Source organism: Mchenga conophoros, linkage group LG4, assembly GCF_057382185.1.
Source record: "Mchenga conophoros isolate Kocher_MC1m ecotype Shallow Benthic linkage group LG4, M_conophoros_male_GT1.1, whole genome shotgun sequence".
Classification (NCBI taxonomy): domain Eukaryota; kingdom Metazoa; phylum Chordata; class Actinopteri; order Cichliformes; family Cichlidae; genus Mchenga; species Mchenga conophoros.
Window position 1 is genome coordinate 17197629 of NC_140529.1, and position 11153 is coordinate 17208781.

Here is an 11153-nt window from a genome sequence, read left to right on the forward strand (position 1 = left end):
TACTGCACTTACAAAAATACTTTTATGTATTAGTATTAAGACGTGCTGACAATAAAATTATATGTCAAAAAACGTTTTATAGTCAACATCATTGATTATGTCAACGAATCGTTGCAGCACTAATGAACAGAAGAAACCTGCATCAGGGCTCTTTAAGCTCACACTGTAAAAAATAAAGAAATAAGAGGCTAATACTAACAAGGGAGTAAGAAAACCTTTAAAATTGATCAAAATACAGTTATACACCCCTCCTTCTTTGAAATGTAAACATTTTCCAAAGCTATCCAGTGATTTGGTGGGCTGCTTTTGGCCCACAGGCTCTATGTTTGACACCTCCGCTATGAACCTTTTCTTCAGGCAGTAAAGGGATTTTAGGAGCAGAGGGCAATATTCAGATACTTTTCATTCTTGAACTTAATGTCTTACCTTGTTTTCATTGTATGATAATCATGATTGGAAACGGCTAATGGGTAATATACATGTAATATGTTAAATGTTGCAAGGTATGGGCAACATTTTAAACTGTTTTAATGCAAGCACCTTTCAATCTTTCTCTGCAAGGCACAACCTATGAGTTACACTCTTGCTACTTGATGCAGAGTTACACACGTCACTAACTAATGTTCTGTTTGTGCGTCTGGATGAAGAATGAAGCGGCGACCCCTGACTCTAGCTTCTGCTGGAGCCGATAACATGAAGATGGACTTCTCCCAGTCAGAGGTAAGAAACAACGTTTGAGTTTGTGTGACTGTGTTAGTTCTGCACTCGCAGGCCTTGCTAGCTCAGAGACTTATCACTGTGAACAAAAGCAAGACAGTCAGAGCTCAATCGGTTTTTAGTTGCAAGTGAAGTCCGATCAGGATCTTGGAGCTCCAAGCTCCTCACCTGATCCCAGCCAACTTCAAACTCCAGCTTTCCCTTACAGCCTTTTTTTTTTTTTTTTTTTTTTCAGTGAAAGCACAAACACCCCATTGTAAAACCCATATGGTGTGTCATAAAAACTAAGGCACTGTGTGTGTGTGCATACATGTGCGAGCATGTGAGTGCGTGTGTATGTGTGTTTGTATACGTGACTTCCTGGTTACAACCGTTTAACAACATCTCAAGTCATAAAAGGGGCATCTCCCGTCACCTCATATCTGACTTAACCCCGTTAATGGTCCACCATATACAAGCATAGGTGAGCCCACAAAGGGCAGGAAGTGAACATTCCTTACCAGATAAGGAAACCAGAACCTTATATGCAAGTGTGCCTGCAGTTGGAAACTATAGCTAAAAAGCTTGCCCCAAATTCCTACATTTAAGGCTTAACAGAAAAATATCTAATCATGCAGTTCAAGACAAGGGGTCCGTTCTTCGTACCTCGCTAAGTAAGTTAGCTGGATTTGATTGTTGACGATTTCGCGTGATCTTGGATCATTCGGTTCTCCGAAGCTCATCCGGGACTTGCTGTCATAGCAACAGATCCGTAAGCGTAAACCTGCTCGGGAGCAGGTTTACTTTATGCAAACAAGATTAGATCGCGGCCACTCAGGTATGTCCGCTTCATGTATACGAAAGCAACAGCGATATTTTACCACCGTTTTACCATAAATAAATATTATCAATGTAACTAAAGATAATGCAGTATTTGATTCTTTTATTGATTTCATACAGATACATACAGGTCATTTCCTAAAAAAAAAGGGAAATGTACTATTAATCATTCTATTTCATGTATTTGATTATTACAGATGTAATTCATATTTTAGAGTAGTAATAGTAAATTACTTCGTGTAATCAAGATGAGAGACCACGGCTATAAAAGCGAAGGTGGATTTGGGAAGTCTGTTGCAGCCATGTTCTGTCCGTATACGCGAGCAACCCATTGCGGAAGGTGCAAGATTGATAAGGAGAGTTTTCAGAATTCAGCGTATATTGCGGGACAGACAGGATCCTTTAGCTCAGCGCGACAGTGTGCTCATAGAGAGATATCGATATTCCCGTGAGGGTATTATTTACTTAACCAACTTGTTGACGAGGGGGTGCAGGACCACCACCTGTCTTTTTTTGCTCTGCCCTTTTCTTGGTTGCTGTTATAAACAAACAAACAGATTATTTCAGGGACTCTTTTCAAGAGACTAAAAGCAATATAAGTGATAAATATTACCATTCTGTAGAATATTCTTATATTTCACTTTTACTTGTTCCCATGTTCTAGTGGGTCCTGTCGTGGCTCTAATGTGAAAGAGGATATAATGTAATATAATATAATATGATATAATGTAATATAATATAATAAATTTACCCTACTGCCTACTGGTGTTGGCCAGAGGGGCCGATGGCGCGATATGGCAGCCTCGCTTCTGTCAGTCTGCCGCAGGGCAGCTGTGGCTACAACCGTAGCTGCTTCCACCAGTGTGTGAATGTGAGAGTGAATGAATAGTGGCATTGTAAAGCGCTTTGGGTGCCTTGAAAAGCGCTATATAAATCCAATCCATTATTATTATTATTATTATTATTATTATTAAATTACTTCCGAGTTTAATTTGTCAGCAACTTTCTGCCAGCCCTCTCTCCTTGCTTTTGCAGCCTTTGCAGTGTTCCCTTGCGTTTTAATTAAACTCTGAAACTCCTGAAATCCCTCACTCAAGAGTTCTTGCTCTGCTGCCGAAAAATACCGAGCGCGCTCCTTCGACATTTTCGCCGACCAATCAGAGGGTTGCCGATCAATGTTTCTACTATCGATGCGTAGCCCCTTTTACGACACCCAGTGATCTCACATTACTTCATCCAGCTGTACTAATCGTCAACAACAGGTGTGGTCGGAGAACCGGAATAGCGAGCTCAAAGTTGGCGCGATGATTTGATCTTGGATGTGTCATTTGATCTTGGATGTAGTAAGCGAGGTACGAAGAACGGACCCCAGGTTTACAAATTTAAAGCACAACAATGACAACTTTTAACAAAATCACTCTAACAGACTGTTGCTTTTTTGTGCATGGTTGTACATGCCATTTTATCTGCTGGATAGCACTAACATCTGAGTCTACTGCATGCAGTTCTGCCCTTTGTTTCTGTTAGATAAACATCTGTATACAGTTGTGTGCACACAATTAAAAAAAAACCAAAAAACATTAAAAAACAAACAGTCAAAACACTTTATTTTTTGTTCATTAACAAACAATCATTTTTAATTGATCCTGTGTGGATTCCTGTTAATTATGGTATGTCTAAAAATTTGGGCACCCTATTATGGGAACGCTTAAGGGGAAAATGTTCTACTCCTGAACAATGATGTAAACAAGACTTTTTGTAAATTACCCCAAGACATTCAGGCGATAGCTCTTAGATTACCTTCACAGCCCCTTCCTGAAGGAGCCTTGAAAATCTGTTGATCATAAATATGCTGTGTGTGCAAGACAGCTACAAAATATATATTTTTTTCACTTGAAAAATGAACACAGCAGTATACATGTGATTTTGCGTACAGGTGCAAAAGCTGATGGAGCAGGAGGTTCCCAGTGCAACTGAAACTAAACTCCAGGGTTTAATAGAGAGTATTCAAAAGCTTGAACATGGAGTGAACTTTGAAAGGTCCATTGAAAAACTTGAGGTCAGTACTGCATATGTTTACATATCTGTCCAGTTTTTAATTAATGCCATCTCACGTGTGGACATATTCATCGCCGCCCATTGTGGTTTTCTTTTTTCCAGTCTTTCTTCTTGTCTCTCTCCATGCTTCCCTGTTTTAATGTCACCAAGCTATCTTAAAATCAGTCTCTAGGTCTGTCATGTTCTTTTTTTGTGTGCATTTGTTCCTAAATTTTAGAGCAAGCGGTAAAACTTTTGGGCATCTATACTTGGGCTCTGCTTTCTTATATTGTTTCTTAGTTTATTTCTTGATTAGAGGGAATCGAGCTAAATTTGTGTGCGCACCTTTTTTTTTTTTTTGCAGGTCTAGAGAGTCTGCAACTCCAGTTACTTGGGGAAAATATTGTTTATTCCCCAATCACTGAGCAAGTGTTTGTGGCAGGTTGCTTGCTGTTAATTGGTAAAAATGGTTGTAAAGAGTGTGCTGTGCCACAGAACCTCCTCTGGTCTCTACCAGATTGCCATGGTTGCCTGTAGTTTGAATGTGAGACGACGGCCTGTCTCCTAACACTTGCTAACTAAAAAATGAGCAGGAGTGAAACTTGAAGAAGCGTGAACACTGCCATTAAAGTAAAAGTTGTATTTTTGAATATCTCTGAAACCAATGCTTTTCAAAAAGTCTAACTTTTGAAGATAAGCTGTCTTAATTTCCTGTTGCTGTAGTACTCCTTACAGTTTCGGTACTGCTTAGCGAGTAGTTGGCGCTGTAAATAAGTCAGTGTCTTGCATCCAAACTAAGCCATCGAAGCAATCACGGAGGTTTTTGGTGCCGAACCATATACCTCTTTGCAATTAGTTTCACCTAGCAACAGCAAGTAACCTCCCACAATGTGATGCCAGTTTTACTAACTGGTCTGCATGACTGAGACTGGGGATTCCACTTTTTTTTTTTTCTTTCTAATTTCATAGCAATCAGTGGTTTCCAGCCAGTCTCTAGGCCTGTGTGACTGGGGCCTAAGACGAAGTAGTGTTTAAATAAAAAAAGAAAAAACAAACAAAAAAAATCCAAACAAACCCTAACACACTTTTTTTTCCCCCACAGGCACGAGTTAAAATATTGTCTAAAAGAGCAGAAGCTGCTATTGACTATGTGACAAAGATGCAAAAAAAGGTAACAAAGACAAAATGCACAGTAGAATTAATCACATTTTTTAATTTTATGGAATTTAATATTGAAACACTATTCATTGTGTACATGCAGTAATTTAAAAATCCTAACGCAACATGATCAATTTTACCATTTTAACTTTCAGAATGCAGCGCCCACTCTGGTCAGGTATGTAGAACCAGCTCTAATATATTAATCTTTAAAAATGAAGACCCTTCTCTTTTTTTTTCTTTTACTTTCTCCTTTTTTCTTCTCTTTTCTTTCTTTTCTTTTTCCTCTTTTTTTCTTTCGTTTTCTTTTTCCTCCTTCTTTTCAGGACTTAATGAATGAGGTGGTCATGTGAACTTATTAACCCTGTCATGCATGAACTATGCCAACCTCAATCAGGACCCCCATTCATCCTTAGGCATGAAAAGATGAATAAAAATCCTGACTGAGGTTATCATAATTCATGCATGAAACAGCTAAATAACAATAATTACAAAGAAACACATCATACATCTATAGTAACATTAAAGGACCAGGCAGGGCTTGGAGTGACACATCAGTGTCCAGTGTAGGGGTTTAAGTATACCATCAAAATGAAGACCCTGATGTGACTTTATGGTTGTGATTTATTTTATCAGTCTGTGATGGTTCTCAGTCATCCAGGTCATCGTAGTCAAAGGAGCTTGGAAAGAAAAGCGTCTGGACTTCTTTAAGTTGCTTGAAGACGTTTCACCTCTCATCCGAGAAGCTTCTTCAGTTCTAAGGTCAAATGGTGGAGAGTCCCAGATATAAACCTAGTGGGAGTAACCCCCCACAGAGGGACAAAAGGACCCCCTGATGATCCTCTAATCACCTGAGCCAAGGTGTGAAACTGGGCGTGGGTCCCAATCAGCCAGAGTTTCGGGTGTGTTCATTGTGAAACCTGGCCCCACCTTATCATGCGAATTCCTGAGGTCAGATGGCCCAGGATGTGAGTGGGAGTTAAGGCGTCTGGGAAGGGAACTCAAAACTGGATTATAGATGGCAGAGAGTTGGTGTCGTAAACCCCCGCCTCTGTTCAAAGATGGTCGCTCACAGTGGACATAGATGGCTTCTTTCACTCCTCTTTCGAACCATCTGTCCTCTCTGTCCAAAATGTGAACACACCCGAAACTCTGGCTGATTGGGACCCATGCCCAGTTTCACACCTTGGCTCAGGCGATTAGAGGATCATCAGGGGGTCCTTTTGTCCCTCTGTGGGGGGATACTCCCACTAGGTTTATATCTGGGACTCTCCACCATTTGACCTTAGAACTGAAGAAGCTTCTCGGATGAGAGGTGAAACGTCTTCAAGCAACTTAAAGAAGTCCAGACGCTTTTCTTTCCAAGCTTCTTTGACATTTATTTTATCAGTTTTGTTACAATTTCATTTAATCCGCAGAACAAATTCAGAAGAAAGAGACATGGAAGCTGTTTCACAGAGTAAGAACCTACCAAGCACATTAATATCACTGAGTATTTCTTGCTGAAATTAATATTTATTCAATGCCATTTTATTTCTCAATAGATGCAACCAAGAACGGAGGGCTCTTTCAGATGATGGTAAATATGCCATTGTTTATTTAGTCAGTTTTTTAAAAATAGTTTAAAATCACTTATTGATTTAAAATTTTGTTGGGGTCAGCAGCTTCTTGAAAGGTCTCAGGGTAAAATTTCACAGTAAAACATCTGCATTGGGGTTCATATTCAAAGCTTATTGGTTCTTTCTATCCAGGAAATCACAAGACAGACACTTAAGAAGATGCGTGCTGACGGTAAAGGTAAGTTTATTCACATGCAGGAGTTTTTATGTGTTAAGGTATATAGTTTTGCATTTGTATGGATGGGCATGACCTGTGTAGTATATGTGCACATGTGAAAATTGAGATTTACTCATTTCTGTATGTATTCTGGTAATGCTACCAGTTATAAGCTTTTATTTTGAACCCCAAAAGAAGAAAGGGATATACTTCTATTTCACCAATGATAGAATAACCAGTTAAGTCTGTCTCAGGGAAATATTTAAATAGATTAATAAGTTGGGCACAAGTTGGGCAGCTAGCGTCTTTGTTATCATGGCGATGATGCAGATCCTTTAAGATGATTTTTACTAAGAAGTTCTTAGATTGTCATGTCTCATTTATAAAATGTCTTTACTTTGTAAAACAAGAGTATTTTGGTTTCATACATGTAAATGTTTGTGTACCTCAAATCTAAAATGCGTATCTTATTTTGCTTGTGCTAACGTTCTTTCTCTGCAGATACAATAAGCTGTTATAATACCTTGAAATGTAATAATATGAATCAGCATATGAATAAACTATATCCCTTTTCCTGCTATTTCCCATCCCTTCTGTCACTTGTTATTTTACATAATCCACATAAGCTTTGATGGCTGCCATGGCAGATTTAAATGAGGAGCAGCGTCCTCCAACTCCTAACAGCCCATTGGAGTATGAGGTAGGAGCCTTTAAAAATAAGCAATATTACATAACTGCACGTACACTCATATGACCCCTTTACTAGGTAAACCTTGTTAGTACTGGATTGGTCTCGCTTTGGCTTCATTCTTCATGACAAGGTGCTGGAAAGATTGCTCCGAGATTTTGGTCCATATTGACATGATGAGTCACACAGTTGCTGCAGATTAGTCAGTTGCACTTCTATCTCCAGTTCCACCACATCCCAAAGGTGCTCTACTGGATTGAGATTTGATGTTTAAGAAACTAGTTTGAGGTTGGTGACATGGTGAGTTATCTTGGTGAATCTTGGCCGCCATCAGAAGATTGTTATACTGGGGTTATAAAGGGATGAACAAAGAAAGAATAGTAAGAGAGGCTGTGTCATTTAAACAATGCTCACTGGGTGCTAAGTGGCCCAGTGTGTCCCACACTAGTGCGTCACCACCAGCCCAAACTATTGATAGAAGGTAGGATCCATGGGTTCATGTTTTCACGTTATTTACGTCACATTTTGAACCTGCTGTCTGAATGTTGGAGCAGAAGCCACGATACAGAGCAAACAACATTTTTCCCATTTTTGTATTTTCCAGTATTGGTTTAAGCTCACTTTCCTGTTCTTAGCTGATATGAGTGGCAGCCCCTGTGGTCTTTTGATGTTATAACCCATCTGCTATAAGGTTTACCTTGTTGTGCATTTAGAGATGCTCTTCTGCATACCTTTTGTTGGAAAAAGTGGTTATTGGCATCCCTTTTGCCAAGTTTGAACATCAGCAGTTTGTCTTGACCATGTCTAAATGGAATAAGTTGCTGCTATGGGTTTGGCTGATTACTCAGTTGTCCAATGAAGTAGCCAGTGATTGTATATGCCAGTTATGAGAACTACAGAAGCACACAAAAGTAATGCTGGTTCCATAAGATAATAAATCACCTACCAGCTGAATCTTTGTCTGTTTTCTGTCTTGAGTTCATTTGTCCATCTTTGTTTTTGGTCTCTGAGTTGAGGAGTTGATGCAGTTTGAGAATCCAAAGGGTCAAAGAGTGAAAGTAGACGGTATCTTTCATGACAAGACGAGAGACATTGATAGAGACACAGAGCATGTAATTCAAGTAGACTGCATGTTGGCATCTTTGTCAGCATATATCTCTTTCCCTCCCAACTGGTGATAGCAGATACCCGCCTCCTCCCTTATCCTGAATCTGTTGGAGGTCTTTTTTTTTTTTCTAAAGAGAGCTCTTCAGTCAGATAGTTGGGGTTTTATCTTTCTGACCTTTGAGAGGTGTTTAATATATACGGTATTTTCAGCACTATAAGGCACACTTAAAATCCTATAATTTTCTCAAACATCGACAGTGTGCCTATTTATGAATTCCTGGTTATGCTTATTGACCTCGAACCGATTTTATGTGGTACACAGCGCTCAAAAATTGGTCAAAAAATGTTTTAGTATAACTTTGGTAAGCTGCACCACTTGATGGATTGTCGGAGCAGTACGTCTACCGTAGTAATCTGGGTGCAAACTCCGCTTCAGATCCCAAACTCTCATTTCTCGTTTCTTAGCCTATTGGTTCTTGCCCTAATATACATTTTAACAGTTGTGAAATAGTCAGCTGTGTACCAACCTGACTTCTGCACAACCCCATTAAGAAGGCAAGAAATTCCACAAATGAACCCTGACACACCTGTCAAGTGAAAACCATTTTAGGTGACTACATCAGGAAGCTCATTGAGAGAAGGCCAAGGGTTTGCAGCGCTGACAACAAATCAAAGGAATCTAAAATATAAAACTTATTATTTATCCATTTTTCTTTGCTACATAATTCCAGATATCTTGCTATATATATATTTTAATGTCTTTAGTTTGTATCTACAATGTAGAAAGTAGTAAAAATAAAAGCTGTACAATGAGAAGGTGTGTCCAAACTTTTGACTGGTAGTGTATAATAATAATAATAATAATAATAATAATAATAATAATAATAATAATAATAATAATGATGATGATGATGATGATGATGATGATGATGATGATAATAATAATAATAACAATACATAAATTTAATTTTGCATAATTTTAATTTGAGGTCAATATTAATACTTTATATTTTAAAGCACTTTGATTTTTGTAACATGCTATATAAATAAGCTTTACTTACTCGTTATTATAATTATTATTATTTATTATTATTATTGTCGTAATAATTTCACCTCTAATTTAGTGGCTTTCTTTCTGCCCAGGAAACCACGAGAAGAGGAGTAAAGAGGACGCATGAAGGTAATGAAGAAAAGTCAACCATTTTTAATTTTTATAACAAAAATCCCCCTTTTCCTACTTCCTCCTGTTTCTTCCCTTCTCCTCCTTCACATTTTAAATAATCTGTATTAAATTATGACAGCTGCCACGACTGATTCAAATGAGGAGCGGCTGCCTCCAGTTCTGACTCCTCAACGGCCTTTTCAGCTTAAGGTGGGATGCTTTACTATGCGCTCTTTTATTTATTTTGCCACAAATGAATGTGTGGAGGCTATTTGAGCAAGCAAAAAATAGTTCTTTTAAATGTCTTTTCATTTTTTTTATCATTACTGACATCTTCCATTTTGGCATGTGTAAAATCAGCATGAGTACACAGCTAAGCAAGAAAAAGAAAACAGTGAAGAAGAGTTTGAAGAGCCGAAGCATCGAAAGGTGAAAACAGAATGTGTCTCTTCTGTCGCCACGAGGAGTCCCAGTCACACTGACTCGGAGCAGGTAATACACCCATGCTGAAAATACATTTGGTTCATTCCACTCTTTGAGGTACATCACACCCACTCACTTAAGTTTCCTTCCTTCCTCAGAACGGACTCTCGTTACCTCCTCTTCCTTCTAGACCCTTCCCCTCCGTCCTGAACATGGAAGCGGCCTCGTATAGCATCCCTCAGAAACTTGAAGTAAATCTGGCCCTCATCAGAAACCCCAGCGGCCTCTCTATCCTCTGGAAAGTGCTGGAGGAAGACCCATCTGCTCCACCCATGGACAGTTACACGTAAGAAGCAGTGTTGAACTCATCACTGTGTGTCGAGCGTGTAGTTTCTCAGCCCTACGACCAATATGAAAAACAAAAGGTCCTCATGAGGATCTCACTGTGACGCTGCTGCCAGTTTTTGTAACCACCTGATGGAAGCAGTCAGTGAGTTCTTAGGCTTTACTAGTAATCTTGACTTTAAGTTACTCACTGATGATATTGTTTTTTTCTGTTCTTTGTCCCTGTTGCAGGATCTTCCTAACTATGGAAAAGGTTAAGGGCAGTGGCGCTTTCCCAGACTGGAATATCCTCGGTGAGGTGAAGGCCTTGAATTTGCCCATGTGTGTGCTGGTCAGAAAGTATAAGCCTGGTCACAGGGTGTGTGCGGCTGTGGTGGGTAAAGATGTATTTGGCCGGTATGGACCTTATAGTGCAGTCGCTACTTCAGTCATACCCGAGTAGTTGGGAAGAGGACATGAAGCCGCCTATTTAAATTTCCAGCTGCTCACTCTTGAGTTTGTGCTGGACAGCATGGACAGTCCTTGTGCTGATGTTGTTTCGGGGCCAGTGTTTTGCTCACATAGTTTTTAAGTACCATAAACCTTAATGGTCACATAAAGCTAAAGAAGCTGCACTTTGTAACTTGTGCCTTTCATCAGTATTTTCGGTTCAGATGGAAAACGGTGAACTTTTGTTTCAAGCTCTTCTTTCTTTGTCTGCTTTCAGATTGTTAAGGACAGTGTTGCATATCACTGTTAAGGTCACCATGATTCAATTAGTGCATTACTTCAAAATATAGTACAGTTTACCTCTAATATACATCTCCAAAACAATGTTGCATTATTATTATTGTTATTATTATTGTTGTTAATAAAACTTTATTGTGCTCTTTGTGGGGTTTTATTCTTTGACTGTCAATGGAAAATTGTACTTAGTAGTCA

The 11153-nt window shown here is 39.0% G+C and overlaps 1 protein-coding gene across 1 annotated transcript in view; it reads left to right on the forward strand.

Annotated features, from left to right (window-relative positions):
- Positions 1 to 11101, forward strand: part of atf7ip2 (activating transcription factor 7 interacting protein 2) — a 29228-nt gene extending 18127 nt beyond the window's left edge. Inside the window, exons 2-14 of the mRNA XM_085270732.1 lie at positions 648 to 720; positions 3473 to 3595; positions 4676 to 4744; positions 4887 to 4909; positions 6150 to 6190; positions 6276 to 6310; positions 6483 to 6528; positions 7134 to 7207; positions 9446 to 9482; positions 9604 to 9674; positions 9825 to 9956; positions 10046 to 10233; positions 10464 to 11101. Coding sequence (XP_085126858.1) covers positions 649 to 720; positions 3473 to 3595; positions 4676 to 4744; positions 4887 to 4909; positions 6150 to 6190; positions 6276 to 6310; positions 6483 to 6528; positions 7134 to 7207; positions 9446 to 9482; positions 9604 to 9674; positions 9825 to 9956; positions 10046 to 10233; positions 10464 to 10674 — 1122 coding nt within the window. The 5' untranslated portion in view covers position 648 and the 3' untranslated portion in view covers positions 10675 to 11101. The remainder of the gene's footprint in view (positions 1 to 647; positions 721 to 3472; positions 3596 to 4675; positions 4745 to 4886; positions 4910 to 6149; positions 6191 to 6275; positions 6311 to 6482; positions 6529 to 7133; positions 7208 to 9445; positions 9483 to 9603; positions 9675 to 9824; positions 9957 to 10045; positions 10234 to 10463) is intronic.
- Positions 11102 to 11153: the final 52 nt, after the last annotated feature.